The sequence below is a fragment of the Belonocnema kinseyi genome, chromosome 9 (genome assembly GCF_010883055.1).
Source record: "Belonocnema kinseyi isolate 2016_QV_RU_SX_M_011 chromosome 9, B_treatae_v1, whole genome shotgun sequence".
NCBI lineage: Eukaryota > Metazoa > Arthropoda > Insecta > Hymenoptera > Cynipidae > Belonocnema > Belonocnema kinseyi.
The window spans coordinates 100,455,114-100,471,441 of record NC_046665.1 but is presented as its reverse complement, the minus strand read 5'-3'; the positions used below and the strand labels follow the sequence as shown (position 1 = coordinate 100,471,441).

The 16,328-nt window shown below is 25.8% G+C and overlaps 2 protein-coding genes across 3 annotated transcripts in view; one reads left to right on the top strand and one right to left on the bottom strand.

The window, feature by feature from the left end:
- The window catches only part of LOC117179934 (mRNA (2'-O-methyladenosine-N(6)-)-methyltransferase), a 47,608-nt gene extending 45,202 nt beyond the window's left edge, over positions 1-2,406 (top strand). The window contains exon 9 of the mRNA XM_033372164.1: positions 1,442-2,406. Coding sequence (XP_033228055.1) covers positions 1,442-1,946 — 505 coding nt within the window. The 3' untranslated portion in view covers positions 1,947-2,406. The remainder of the gene's footprint in view (positions 1-1,441) is intronic.
- Positions 2,407-11,405: 8,999 nt separating this feature from the next.
- Positions 11,406-16,328, bottom strand: part of LOC117179933 (2-oxoglutarate and iron-dependent oxygenase JMJD4) — a 12,333-nt gene continuing 7,410 nt past the window's right edge. Inside the window, exons 3-4 of one of the 2 annotated variants that reach the window (XM_033372162.1) lie at positions 15,944-16,196; positions 11,406-11,883 (exon numbers count right to left, since the gene is read on the bottom strand). In XM_033372162.1, coding sequence (XP_033228053.1) covers positions 11,449-11,883; positions 15,944-16,196 — 688 coding nt within the window. In that variant the 3' untranslated portion in view covers positions 11,406-11,448. The remainder of the gene's footprint in view (positions 11,884-15,943; positions 16,197-16,328) is intronic. The other variant, XM_033372163.1, reaches the window with a different exon arrangement.

Here is a 16,328-nt window from a genome sequence, read left to right as displayed (position 1 = left end):
ACAAGCTATCTAAGGATGGTACTACAGAACGCCACCTCAAGGTAGGCCTAGTGGCGCCATCTCTTGGTCAGGCCGGAAACTTATCAATCCACCCTCGTATTACATTTATTGTTAAGAATTCATCTTTCTAGGTTAAAAATTTAACTATTTGGTTAATAATTGAAGTCTGTCGTTAAACATTTAATTGCATAACTAGGTAATGGTTAAAATTTCAACTATTTTGTTGAAAATTTGTCTGTGTGGTTAGAAAATTCAGGTATTCGTTTACAAATTTAAATATTTCATTCAAAATTCATCTGTTTATATAGAAAATTCGATCTTTTGGATCGCAAATTTAAGCATTTTGTTAAAAAGTAGTTGTTTTATTGTTAAAACGTGAAATATTACAATTTTCGTTGAGAATTAATTGTTTTGTTGAAAATGCAACTAAATAATGGTTAAAAGTTCAACTGTTTTGTTGACAATTCGTCTTACGCTTTGAGGTGCAACTATTTGGTTATAAATTTAACTGTGTTTAGTTAGAAATTTATTTTTGTAGTTAAAAGATTTCCGTCATTTGTTGAAAAACTTTAATATTTTGTGGAAAATACTTTTTGTTCGGAATATGAAGATTTTTATTAACAAAAAAAGTAATCTTTTTTTTATAGAAAATGCAACTGTTTGGTTAAAAGTTTGTCCTTTTGGGTTTGAAAATTCATCTTCTATTGGCAATTGTTAAACTGTGATACGCCACCTGGTGACAAAAATTCGAACTGGAAAGAATAGGCACGATTTAAAAGATGCATTTTAAGTTGTGCATAAAAGTGTTTCAACAATTTTTTTGTGGAGTTTAAAGTATTTATTAGATAATAAAAATAAGTCTTTATCGAAAATAAAGTGTTTTAGATGGAATTCACATATTATACAGTGAAAAACATCACTTTTTGATAGAAATATTTTTCTAAAAAAAAAAACAATTATTGTTCTATTTATTGTGATTTTCAAAAGATTATAAACTTAAATGGACTTATTTTGAAGCAAAATGTGCTCGAAGTAAATTTTTATTAATTTATACATGAAATATTTACTATTTAAAAATCTGATCAAAAAGTTAGGCTAGAATTCGTATTGTTTTTTCACTGTGTAAGATGGAAATTCTATCTAAAACTATTTGTTTTTAGTATTCAATCACTGTTTCATACTTCACAAACAAATCGTAATAACACTTGTATGCAAAAATTAAAATACATTTTTAAAATTGTACCTACTCTTTCTAGTTCCATTTTTCGGCACCATGTGGCGTAATGGTAGACCACCATTCCCAATGGTGTTTGAATGTTAATGGGTAGGGATAACGAAACTTTGGTCCGGGAAAAATCACGGAATTTCGAAAATGAATTTTTTTCGTGCCACCCTGTCATATTATCTGATTAAAACATGTTCTCAATTTTGCCAATTTCAGGGGAGAAGTCAATATAAGAGGCATATACGGGACTCTGGTCGTCTGGTTGCAAAATGCAGCCGGCGTATCGAGATGGGGACCAACTGAAGAGAGAGTCGAGTCTCTGCTGGAAGCGTGGAGACCAGGAAGAGAACGGGAAAGAGACCGACAGGAACTTCTTTCTCCTCCCAGACAAGCGCATCAGCCGATGCCCTCTACTCCCATGACTGGACCCCCAATTCCCATGACTCCTATGACTCCCACAACACCAGCAATGACACCCCTAAATCAACCACTCAATCAGCCTCTCACGCAAACGCTCACACAATCCCAAAATCAACCCTTGAACCAAACCATGTCCCAACCTCTGAACCAAAATCTCACTCAACCTCAAAACCAAAACCAATCCCTGAATCAAAGCCACCACCAACTCTTGAATCAGCCTTTGTCGCAAAGTATGACCCAGCCTCTCACCCAAACTCTCTCCCAGTCTATGACACCCACGCTCTCGACTCATCCCATATGAGAAGAGAAAGCCTCGAGCGGTCAGAGAACTTTTACTCTACAGTTAAAACAGGTCTGGAACTTACTCTCTTCAATTGCAACTATAATCGCAGATCTTGATTTACAGACGATAGAATTTATTCTCCAGCTCTTTCTCTAGATCGAGAGATCTTATTAGACAAGAAAACCTGATCGTAAATAGATTTTATACAGCACATTTAGGGATATTCAAGATATATTTTAAGCTATTGTATAAAAGAAAGGAAAAAAAAGAGTCGCTCCTGTCTCAAAGCGCGGAGCGATTTCTTGAATTTAGTGAGTTGGTTTTACAGATTCATTTAAAGCTTTGATAGGTTTAAAGAAGAAGCTTCTATGCGATTTATTTTCTAAGGTTTCTCATTTGTTCTATCTAAAGGATGAATATTATCCTTGTGCACTTCTAAGTTCACTTAGCATATTTTGTAAAGTAATTTAATTATATACAAGTGTCGTGATGACAAAAAATTCTATTTAGGGATTCTGAAGAAGTAATCCTACTATTTGAGGGTGTCTATTAAATAGAAGTCTAGGGATTTAGTTGTTCTACTATGTGTTTCAAAATCAGGGTGGCGACATGATCGGGGATTTTATTGAACGAGAAAAAACCGGGAATTTATTTCTGAGCGCCGTAACATTTAAGTTTTCATTATTTACATAATTTTGGTCAATTTAGAAAAGTGATTCCTACCTTATCTACCGTCGTAAGGCATATAAGTTTGTTTATTAGATTACGGATTCATTTACTTATTTAAAAATTCAAATACTTGAATTTTCATTTATCACAAATGAATTTTCTGATTGAAGATTCATCATTTGAATTAAAAATTCATATCTGGTTGGAAATGTAACTAATTTGTTGAAAATAAGTTTTTTTTATCTAAAAATTTAATTCTTCCAGCAAAAAATTAAACTCTTTTTCTGAAAATACGTTTTTTGCGAACATTGAGATTTTTCCCCTCTTTTTTCAATTGTCATTTACGTCACTAATGAGCCGAAAAGTAAGGTAGTTTTGAAGTCTGTTTTTTAACTGAAAAACTTTTAAAATCTTTTTTAGCATAACCAATTTTTTCATAAGAATTTGGATTTCTGTTCGATCTTAAATTAAAAATGTATCTTTTTTTAAAATCAAATTTCAACCATTTGGCTGAAAAATGACATATTTACTTAAAAATTCAACCATTTATTTGAAAATTCATTTTTTTTTGTAGAAAATTAATCTTTATAGTTGAAAGTTTATCTTTTCCATAAAAATGTAAACTATACCGGTTGAAAATTCATCATTTTAGTTTAAAATTCATCAGCTTGGTTGATAATTAATGTCTTCAACTGCAAATCCAACTATTCCACTTTTAGTTGAAAAATTATGTTTCCTAGTTCAAAATTCAACTATTTGAATGAAAATTGGTCTTAAAATTTAAGAAATTTAAATTGGATTAAATACAAATTTAAAGTATTTAATAAATAAATTCTATTCAATAGAAGATTCAACTATATTATTAAAAGTACACGTATTTTGTTTTTAAAAAGTAATTTTTTTATAGAAAATTATCTTATTCTTTGAAAGTTAATCTTTTCTAAAAATTATATTTGTCGGTTAAAAATTCAAGTATTCCAGTTAAATATTTATCATTTTAGTTGAAAATTCATCTTTTAGGTTGTAAATAAAATTACTTGGTAAAAAGTTAAACTCTTTTGTTACAAAATATTTTAACTTGTGAATTATTGAAAATTAATTTTTAGTGGAAAATTCATCTTTTTTTTTGGTAGAAATCAATGTTCGTGGCTGAAAATTGATCTCTTTGGTAAAAATTAAATTATTTCATTTAAATATTCATCATCTTAGTTGAAGATTATTTTTTCTAGTTTGAAATTCAACTATTCCAGTCAAAGATTTGCCATAATTGTTACAAAAATTGAACTATTTTGTTTCCTTTTTTGGTTAAAAATGATTTTTGTTTTCAACTGGAAATGTAACTATTATATTAGTTATATATTCCGTACTATTAATTAAAAACTCATTTCTTGGGTTGTACATTCATTTTTTTCACTCTAAATTAAATTATTCAATTTTTGCTTAAAAAATTATCTTTTCCAGATGAAAATTCGTATTTTTTTGCTGAAACTAATCTTCTAGGTTGAAAATTCATCTTTTCGGTCTAAAGTTCAATTATTTCATTTAAATATTCATCTGTTTGGTTGAGCATTCATTTTTTTAACTTAAAATGTAATCATATAAGTTGAAAGTTAATTTTTTTTAAGTTAAAAATGCAACTATTTGGTTGAAGATTTGTCTCTTTTAATAAAAATTCAACTATTCCGATAAAAAATGTATGTTTTTAAAACAACTTTTTTTTTGGTAGAAAATTTTTCTTCTTATTTGAAAATTCATCTTTGTGATTGAAAATTCAAGTATTTCAGTTAAATGTTCATCATTTCAGTTGAAAATCGATATTTTTGACCTAAAATTCAACTATTCTCACTATTTTTTTTACCTGAAAGTTTAACTTTTCCATTTTAGTTGAAAATTGATATTTTTTAGTCGATAATTCAAGTACACATTTGTTTGAAAATTCAGTTATTTTGAAATTTTTCACTCTGTTGAAGGATGTTTAAAACGAACGTGATCGAGTAAAATAACTTTTTGAATGTTACGGCAAATATGAACATTTTACATTTAATTGGCCGAGAAAATTGAAAAACTGGACCGTGAAATAACCGAGAATTTGGAATCGTCTGCCGAATTGCCACCCTGAAAATGTCTGATCTGTAATAGTGTTAATTGTTGCCAATCAATGATGGACTTTTGAGGACATGTAGACTACCAAATATGATGTACTTGCCATGGAAGTTACATTTTATTTTATTTCTTGTTCTTTACTTATGCATTAAAAGTAAATATACATCAGAAATTTAGTAAGCCAATAAAATACATCTCTTTTTTTCAATTAAGTAAAACAAATCAAGATAGAAATTGATGCAGAATAGAAAATAAGTGTTGATTTCCTGCCAAGTACATCGACGCTGAAGACATTTTTGTAAGTAAAAAAGTGGATTTTATGGTCTTCTGTGTATAAATTGTGGAAAGCGCATATCATGCAATACCATATTGAGAGGTTTAGCTAGCTTGAGCACAAAAATTATCGTAAGACTTCGAGTACAAGTTACATGTAAATACTACTTTAATCAATGATTTCACTGAATTCGAAATTCACATCTCATATTCAACTGTGAATTAGATCGCGCCTCATCAATAACTCTTGCTAAGTGCTATATACATATATGATTTAAAAATTACTCCTAACGGTATATAGATTTTGTACAATAATAAATTTTTATTAGAAATATGTTATATATAAAATAGCGATATATATAAAAATATATATATAATACATGAATATATCTATATGCCTAAAAATATTTATGCTTATTCGATAGTCAATAAGACAATACGTGAAATGTAAAACTTCGAATGGAGAATTAGATGTTTTATACGAGTGAAGAAAAGCAAGTTTCATAACAGAGATTTTATACTAAAAACAAGACGATTCTCTCAAAAATGATTAGAATAATTTGGCTGTAGTCATTTTTGACGTAATGGTCAGTTTTCAAAAAAAAGAAAAAAAAAACAAAGCCTGCAACTGCTTTTGTGATTTTTAAAGCATTGACATTATTTCTCATTGTTCGCAATCTAAGATCGAACTCTTCCACAAGTTTGTCTTCACAAGCTTAATCATAAAGTGTGAATCACGTGCAGAATATTAATGACAAGAGTGCAATCACTTACTCTACGTTGAGTTACGAATTTGATTCAGTATTGAGTGAAATTACAAATATTATTAACAAATAACAAATATAATTCAATCAGCGAAACAAAAAAGGTCTAAAAAAAGAAATGAAAAAGTGCCTGTGCTTACACACTAGGGTGGTTGAAAAATTTAAATTTCGATTTTTCGTGATCGATCCCCCTCCAATTTGTCCGTTTTTCGGAAAAAATTCCCTGCTTTTTCAAATTGGGCAGCATTCATCCGCGCCCGGGGGATTTAATTTTCGAACAAACGGAAAAAAGAAGTACTTTAACTAAAGTTAATCACTTTTTAAGTAATGTTCAAGGGTTAATTTCCATCCAATAAGTTTTAATTCTGAACCATCACGCTCTTGTATTGTGTCCGGGAAATGATTTTAAAAATGCAGAATAGCAGTTTTATGTGAAATTCATGCTAAAGACGATGGTATTTTTTTTTTATTTTTGCAACATTAATTATTTTTATTTGATAGCTGACAAGTTTCCAAGAATTTTTAACTACTTTTAATTGTTTAAACAATTATTATGCAATAAATTATATATATATATGTATAGTTAAACAATTTTCATTTGTTTCGAAAACGTTTTCACCAAATCGTAAAAAGTTATTATTTTCGGGAATTAGTGATACTTAAGATAAATATTTCTTGATCTAGGATATTTATCAATTATTTAAACAATTTTTTGCCTGTATACCATACAAATTTTCTGGAATTAATTACACAACTAACGAATATTAACAGTGATAATGCTTTGTTAATGAGATTTGACATTTATTTTAACATTTTTTTCCACTGTATAACATAAAAAGTTATTATTTTTTATAATTAGCATGTTTCTTAATTCGGACACTATTTACCCGTGCTCCAGGGCTATCATTTGCGAACAAATGGATAAACAAGGCCTTTTTATCAACTCTTTGTTCCGAGGATAATTTTCATCCAATAAATTTTAAATCGGGAAAAATGCTAAATAGCAGTTTTATGTGAAATTCATGCTTAAGACTATATTTTTTTCACTATTCATTATTTTGATTCGATAATTGATAAGTTTTCAAATATTTTTAACTACTTTTTTATTGTTTAAAGAATTATTATCCAATAAATAATGTATATGTATGCGTTAAAAGAATATTTTCTTGTCAGTAAATCGTGAAAAGTTATTATTTTTCGAGGTAAATGATACAGTTAAAAAGAAAAAAATCACCCAAATTACATTTTTAAGGGAAAAATAATTTTTAATAAAAAAAATGTCGACAAACTATTTTCTTTTTAAATGTATTTGTTTTGAAGCTTATATAAACATAATTTTCCTAAGATTTTTGACAAAATTCAAAAAGCTTTATGTAGATTTCAGATATGACAAAAATATATAATTTTTTTAGTTGGAAGAAATATAAACATATTTGATTAATTCTCGGAAGTCTTTTAAAATTTAAAAATATTTTTAATTCCTTCAAAAATTCTTTAAAATATCCTTTAAACTGACTTGAATTATTCCTAAAATGTTGGAAAATCTTTCTTTTTTTACAATTTCGGAAATCTTTCGAAATTTTTTTAAATCTTGTCAAGTATTCTCTTAAAATTAATTTAAAAAAATAAAAAAGTCAGTTTAATGAATTATTATCTGATAAATAATGTATGTGTGTGTGTTTAAAGAATATTTTCTTGTCAGTAAATCGTGAAAAGTTACTATTTTTCAAGATAAATGATACAGTTAAAAAAATTAAGAGTAATATTTCTTGTTTAACGTATTTGGTAATTATGTAAAAAAATCTCATGTGCTGAAAAAATATTTTCATTTGTAAATTGTAAACAGTTATTATTTTTTTGAATCAGTGATGGATAAGATGAATATTTCTTTTTCTAGGATATTTGGCAATTATTTAGATAATTTTCCCCTCTATATCATAAAAAGTTATTCTCATCTTAATTAATGAGACGATTGACACATGTTAACGTTATTACTTTTTTATGATATTTGGCTTTTATCAAAACAATTTTTTCCATAATAAGTGACATAGTGTCAAAGATTCGAAAAAAATATAACTTTCTCCACCTTTCTCACGAAAAAGCGCAACTGATTGATTGTTAATTGTTTAAATAATTGTAAACTGTTTTTCACCAAAAATATCACTCTTAACATTCATTAACTACGTCATTAATTATAGAAAACAGTAATTTTTCAAGATTTAGATGGGAAACAGTTTTTTTTTAATAATTACAAATTGTCACAACAAATATCAGTCTTAGCATTAATTAATTGCGTTATTAATTTCAGAAAAAGGAGCTTTACAAAATTTAATTGGACACAAAATTGTTTGAACAAATTAAAATTGTTTAAATAATTGCCAAATGTTGCTAAACAAATATTACTCTTGGCATTTATCAACTTGGCATTCATCAACATTTATCGATTCAAATTAATTAAAACAGAGCACATGTAGGCAAAAATGAATAAGAAGTGCTTTTTCCAATTTTAAAAACCTACAATTTTCTGATTTTAAAAACCATGCTAATTGAATAAACTGGGGGGGGGGGGGTTGATCAACAAAAATCAAGTCGAATTTTTACAGGTATAAATTTGGATCACCCTATTGCACACACGCGTGAATTTTCTCGGATATTTTGCACTTTAGCCAAACTTTTTCATTTTTCTTTTATACAGAGATTTTATAGTGGGTGAATTTTTGGCAGCTATTCGCGTTTGATTTTTGTCCGTGAGCAGAATATACCTGTGTATATAAGTTTTCAAGAGACTACGTGATTTTTCGATATCGAGAAATAGCATTTATTTTTGACTCTATACCTTAGCTGAACTGTAGAAAATCACTGGACAAACTTGTTTGGAATTTCAAGTTTGCTTAGGCATTTGTCTTTAAGAATTAATTTTTTTAAATTGAATTTAATCATTCTGGAGAATCGATATCCAGAAAATTGCGTTGTAGGGGAAATCCCCTTGCAGTGGATAACCATTAATTAAAAAGACTAATATATGTGGAATAATGAATTTAATTTACTTAATATTTAAGACACTGTGAATTTTCATAAATTGAAATTAAAATAATTATTTGACGTATATTTCTGATTAAAATTAATAATTATCCACTCTAGGTTGATCTCTACATTGTTATTAGTCCTAGTAATTGCTTCCAATGTCTGTAGTCGGTTTCAGATTTGAAATGAAGAAGAGAAGTTGAAAGACTTTCGAGGAGGATTCGAGAATTAGTCAACTTTTTGATAATTCAAAGACTGAAAGTTTCTTCCACAAAAAAGAAATTAAATTGCAACCGAAAGTCTTTCAACCTCCTTTTTAAACAGAGAAATATATTAATTTTTTAATGATAAAGTTTCTATTTCTACATCACTTGATTAGGTAATAAAAGAAGTCTTTACAGATTTTCTTTAATGGAATCTGCAATTCAATAATGATATAGTGAAATTTTGCAATTGAGTTTCTCAAGATATACTTGATAGCAGATATGCATTGTGTATCTTATTGTTTTAAATAAATAGGTTTAATTTCTCCGGAATCTATACTGTAATGTAGTGTAATGATTGTACAATTTATAATAATGATTTGCTAATATTGTCAGTGATCGAAGATTTTAATACGAAATAAATTATCATAAAAATGTTATGACTAGAGAAAAAATAAAAAGGAACTTATTTATAGAAACAAAATTTATAGTTTTTGTTATCCTCTCTCTTTTTTATTTAAAATCTAAGTAACTAGCAGCATCAACCGTGTAGTTTTTCGGTTTTAGGGAGAAAATAATTCTTATTACAAAGTGAAATTTTCTAATAACTATATTTTATTTTTATTTGTTTTCAAGCTTACATAAATAGAATTTTTCGAAGATTTTGTGAAAGTTTAAAAAGGTTTTGGAAGATTTCAGATATATCAAGTCAAAATTTCAATAGAGAATTTAATTTTTCAACCAAAGAAGATAAATTTTCAATGAAAAATTTTCAATAAAATTAATCAAAAAAAATACTTATCCAAGCAAAAGTATGAATTTTTAACTAAAATGGTGAATCTGCAACGAAAAAAATGATTAATTTTTAAAAGAATAATTTTTTTCAACTGTTAAATTTTTAATGCCGTAATTTTAGTTTCAACTAAAAATATAATAGGTAGAACCAGGAAAGATTTGTTTAGTTGAGAAAGAAAAATAAATCACCCAAATTACATTTTTAAGGGAAAAATTGTTTATAATACAAACAATTTTGACAAACGATTTCCTTTTTAAGTGTATTTCTTTTGAAGGTTCTGTAAACATAATTTTCTTAAGATTCTTGACAAAAATTCAAAAAGCTTTATGAAGATTTCAGATGTCAAAAAAATATAATTTTTTAGTTGGAAGGAATATAAACATATTTGATCAATTCTCGGAAGTCTTTTAAAGTTTTAAAATATTTTTAATCTCTTAAAAACTTCTTAAATTCCTAAATATATATTTTAAACTGACTTGAATTATTCCTAAAATGTTGGAAAATCTTTCTTTTTTGACAACTTCGGAAATCTTTCGAGAATTTTTAAAACCTTGTTAAGTATATAAAATTTGCAACAAAAAAAAATACAATGAATCCTCAAACAAAAAACTGCCTTTTTAACGAAGTCGTTAAATTTTTGAATATTTGATAATTATACTAAAGAATATTTTTAAAATCAGAAATTAAATTCATCCAAAAATAAAATAAAAAGAACTTTTAGGAAAATTATAATTAAAAAGAAAAATAATTTTTATTACAAAACAAAAATTTCGAATAAATATTTCATTTGCATTGTTTTTTTTTTCATAGATAAATATAATTTTCGTAGGTTGTTTGAGAAAATTGAAAAAGATTTTTGAAGTTTTCAGATGTCGAAAAAGTATCTAGAAAATGTTATGAATGTTCGGAAGTGTTCTAAAGTGTAAAAATAATTTTAATCTCTTCAAAACTCCAAAAATTCTTAAATGTTTTTCTAATTGACTTAAATTATTCCTAAAATTGTTTTAGAATATTCCGTGTTTAATGTCGGAAATTTTGTTTGCAATGTTACACATTTTTAAAAATATTCTCTCAAAATTTAATTTTTCAACTATAGAATCAGCTTAGATATTCCCAGAAATCTTTAAATTTTTTTTTGTCTTATTTGGAGATCTTTCTAAATCTTTACAAAATTTTCAGATATTTTTTCGAATCCTTGAAAAATCTATATCTTACTTCAAGTTTTTTGAAATTTTTAAAAAAAGTTCTGAGAATCTTTTCAAATGATTCCAATTATTCAAAAAATTTTGAAATTTTTTTTCTGATTTGAACGAATTTCCTAAAAATCTTTCAGATTCCTTTTTGATAATTTTCGAAAATAGTTTAGAATGTTTTTAAATATTTTGAATTCTTTCAAAACTTCTTTCTGTTAAACTTATTAAAAAAATGTCTTAAATTTTGTAATCGTGCGAATTTGAAAAATTTTCTTTTGAAATTTGAAAAAAAAACTTTTAAATTAGTATTCAAACAAATTAATTATATTTTTGCTTGAAATCTTAAGAAAAGGTCAAGGAGCTGTGAATAGAATCATTTTGATATTAAAAAAAAAAAATTGGTCAAAAATGTAAAAACAGAATAATGTTGTCTTTTTTTATTAAAGAATCATTTACAATTTAAATTTTTTCTTTTAGAAATAAACATTTAGGAATTTATTTACAACTTTGAAATACTAATTCAATTTTATTTAAGAGCATCTCGACTTCATCGTTCTTGCAGATAAGATTGTATATAGATTTATCTTTCGCATCTTCAACAAAGTTTTCAAGAATAATTTTTATTTGTCGTAAATCGAAAAGATTGTGATTTTTTCCGAAAATCCAGGTATCAAAGGATAGATTCGGTGTTTTATAGACCAGAGAGTTTATTCGCTTTTCAGCAATAAAGGAGAGGAAGTCATAAAATTGAGCGTAGTTCATTCCATGGGATGCTTTCAGCATCAGTTGACAGTGTGAGGACCAGTCTTCCATTTCTTTGCAGTCTTCTATTTCTCTCATTACAGATAATAATTCGTTTTTTAATGCTAGCCACATGTTATTGATATTGCAACCATTAACCCAGTTATGATTTATGGAAATCGTATCTTCCTAAAAAATTAAGAAAATGTTTATATTTTTTAAGGTTTCTTTTTTAAACCTTAAAATTCCACGATATTAACAAAAATCTCAAAAAAATCTTCAAATTAAAAAAAAACTGATAAGTTAAATATTTTCCATTTGGGACATTACAGACATAACACTTAAAATTTAGCATAGTTACTCAATTTTTAATTTTTGCCCCTTTTTTTATAAGATTCCAAATAACTTTTTAATTTCATAATATCAGAAAACAAGAAGCTTTCGTAGAGATTTTTTTTATGATACTCGTTTCAAATATTTCCTGAACTATTTATTTACTAATTTTGTAGATTTGAAGAACATCGTCGACAGCGAAACAATCTCTAATAAGGAAATTTGTCACCAAAATAAAGGAATACATTCTTTCAAAGAAAATTAATGCAGGTACTTATATTAAATTCAAATAATGAATTTCTAACCAAATTGTTGGGATTTCAATAAAATAGTTACATTGTTAATTACTTGTTAATTCAATTAAAGATTTTGATTTCAACTAAATTTTAATTGAATTTATCAAAAATAGATAAATTAAACAAAAGTTAATTTTTCAGTCAAGAGAAAACCAAACTGTTGAATTATGAAGCTAAAAAGATGAATTTTTAACAAAATAGTTGATTTTTTAACCATAAAACCTTTTTCAGTCAAAAAAAAAATAAAATGCCAAATAAATTGTGGAATTTAGAAGCCGAAAAGCTGAATTTTCTACAAAACACTTGAATTTTTAACTTAAAAATGTAAATTTTCAAACAAAGACTTAATTTGAACCAAATTGGTGAATTTTCTATGAAAACAGTGGAATTTTCAACCAGAAAAGGATGAATTTTTAACAAAATTATTGAATTTTAAACAAACATAAAAAACAATGAACATTTTTAATCAAAACGGTTGAAATTATAAATTTTCAACCAAGAATAATAATTTCCAAGCGAAAATAACGAAGTTCCTAAAAAAAACATTTGAGTTTGAACAAAAAAGGATGAATTTTTAACAAACTTGTTGATTTTTAAGCAAATTAATTAAATTTTTGACAAATAATTTTTTTTTCAACATGAAAGATGATTTCTCAAAGGAAAATGTAATGGTTGATATTTAAATCAAAAAAGATTTTTCAGCCAAGAAAAAACGAAAAATTTCAAACAAATTGTTGAATTTATAAGCCAAAACGACGCATTTTCTAAAAAAAAACTGGACTTTCAAACCAAAAATATATATATTTTTAACAAAAAAGTGAATCATCAAGCAAATAGTTGATTTTTCTACGAAATCAGTGGAATTTTCAACAAACGAGGATACACTTTTAACCAAATTATATAAAATTTTAATAAAAAAAAGATGTTTTTGTAATAAAAAAAATGTTAACAAAATTGTGGAATTTTTAACGATAATGATAAGTTTCAACAAAACAAAAATATTTAACATAGTATTTCAAATTTGAACATAGTAATTGAATTTTCTAACAAAAAATGATAGATTCTTAACGAAAAATCTGATCGTTTTTATATTTGAACCAAAAAAGAGTTCATTTTTATATAAAAAACAGTTGAATTTATCCAAAAAAGATGAATTTGCAAACAAAATAGTAGATTTTTCATTAAAAAAAGATTTTTCAGTGAAAAAAGAACTAAATTTAAATCTAATTGTTACGTTTTTAAGCCAAAATTACGACTTTTCAGCAATAATAGGTACATTTTCAACCAAAGAGATGAATTTTCAGCGAAAAAATAATAAATTTTCAACGAAAAATAATAATATCCAAGCGAAAATAACGAATTTCCTAAAAAAAAAAAAAAACATTTGAATTTGATCGAAAACGGATGAACTTCTAAGAAAATTATTGATTTTCAAACAAAATAATTAAATTTGTAACCAATTTATAAAATTTCCAACCATGAAAGATAAATTCTCGTTAAAAAATGTAAAAGTTCATATTTCAAAAAAAGAAGATTTTAATTTTAAATTAAAAATAGTTTAATTCATTTTAAAAAAGTACTTTAAACAAAATAGATGATTTTTTAATAAAAAAAGATCTTTCAGGCAAAAAGGTTGTTTCAGGCAAGAAAGACACATTTTTAACTTGAAAATACAAATCTTCAACAAAAAAGTTATTTTTTAACCAAGTAGTTGAATTTTCTACGAAAATAGTGTAATTTTCATCAAAAAAGGATACATTTTTAATTAAACTATTGAAATTTTAATCAAAAAAGATTTTTCAGTTAAGAAAGAAAAAAATTTGAAACAATTTTTTCATCTCCTATTAAACAGTTCAATTTTCAACCCAAAAACATAAATAAAAGAAAAGTTAATTTTCAACCAAATAGTTGAATTTTCTCATGAAAATAGTAAATTTTTCAACCAAAAACGATTGTTTAGCATAAAAGGTACATTTTCAACCAAATAATTAAATTTGTAACTAAGTTATAAAATTTCCAACCATAAATTTTAAATTCTCATTGAAAAATGTAGCAGTTCGTATTTCAAAAAAAGAACATTTTTATTTTAAATAAAAAATAGTTTAATTCATTTAAAAAGTCACTTTCAACAAAGCAGTTGATTTTTTAATGGAATAGTTGATGTTTCAATCAAAAAAGATGTTTCAAATATGAAAGAACCAAATTACTGAATTTTCGAGACCAAAAGAAGATTTTTCAACAAAATAGATGATTTTTGAATCAAAAAAGATCTGTCCGGCAAGAAACAAAAAAAAGCAACCCAATTTTTGAATTTTGAAGCCAAAAAGAAACAATTTCTATGAAATAGTTGGATTTTTAACTTGAAAATACAAATCTTCAACCAAAAAGTTATTTTTTAACCAAGTAGTTGAATTTTCTACGAAAATAGTGTAATTATCAACAAAAAAGGATACATCTTTAATTAAACTATTGAATTTTCAATAAAAACAGATTTTTCAGTTAAGAAAGAGAAAATTTTTTAATAATTTGTTCATCTTCTACAAAGCGGTTAAATTTTCAACACAAAAATATAAATGAAAGAAAAGTTTTCAAACAAAATGGTTAGTTTTTATTATTGGATTTTATTTATTCATTTCACTTTTAAGTGCAAAAACTTATGTGAATAAAAAATTAAAATCTATCTACTGATAAAAGTCCATTTTTTATCATTTGCAACGAAATAGTCGATTTTAGATTTAAAAAAAGATTTTTCAGTCAAGAAAGTACAAAGTTAAATCTGTTACATTTTCAAGCCAAAAATACGACTTTTTAGCATAAAAGGTTCCTTTTTAACCAAAGAGATAAATTTTCAGCTAAAATTATAAATTTTCGACAAAAAATATTAATTTCCAAGCGAAAATAACGAATTTCCTACAAAAAAAAACCATTTGAATTTGATTAAAAAAAGATGAACTTCTAAGCAAATTATTGATTTTCAAGCAAAATAATTCAATTTGTAACCACTTTATAGAATTTTCAACCATGAAAGAAACAATTCTGAACAAACAAAAGGATGAACAGCTGGATTTTCAACTCGAAAATATAAGTTTTCCACAAAAAAGGATAAATTTGTAATAAAATTATTTAATTTTGAATCAAAAAAGATGTTGCTGAAGTTCTGAATGTTCAAATGAACGAAATTTTCTATTGATGACTGCAAACCAGGAAAAGTGCTCAAATGTGCTAATTTTCACCAAAAATAGTTCGTTTTTATTATTGGATTTTATCCATTCATTTCACATTAAAGGGGAAAAACTTATGAAAATAATAAGGAATCAAGATATTATAATAATAAAAATCCAGTTTTTATAAATCAAAAATGAAAACTTTTCAATTACATTTTTTAGCTAGGTTTTAATCTTTAATCTTCATGATTACTTTTCTGATGTATTTTTATCAATAAAAAGAAGATTTTTCAACAAACTAGTTGACTTTTCAACAAAGAAAAAAATTTGAATTAAAAAAGTTCCTTTTTAATTCCCCATTTTCCTAAAATTGATCCACTGAGATCCTTGAAATTAGCAACTCTTTGCCTCAATAAATATTTAAATAAATAATCGGTAATAAATCTTAATAAGTACCAAATTCCAAACTTGATGATGCCAGCCTGAAGGGACGAATATAATTTCACCAGTTTCTTGAATGATGTCATAAAACTTAACTGACTTATTGTCATTCTTAATTCTTTCGTCTTCTAAAACGTCGTAATTTAATTTCCCGAATGAATCACGCAGATGATTTTCTTCACCGGGTGGAAAAATTAGCCAGCGTTTTCTTCCATGAATGTTCGCTGACCAACTGTAGGAAGAAAAAACATCAGCGTGGAAAGGTGTCCTGAAAAATGGATTTTAAAATGCTAATTCTAACTTAATGACAAAATCTGATTTTAAATAATTATCAGTGGTGCAGTCCTAAAAGTGAAATAAATAAATAAAAATAAAATAAATAAATAAAATAAATAGAATA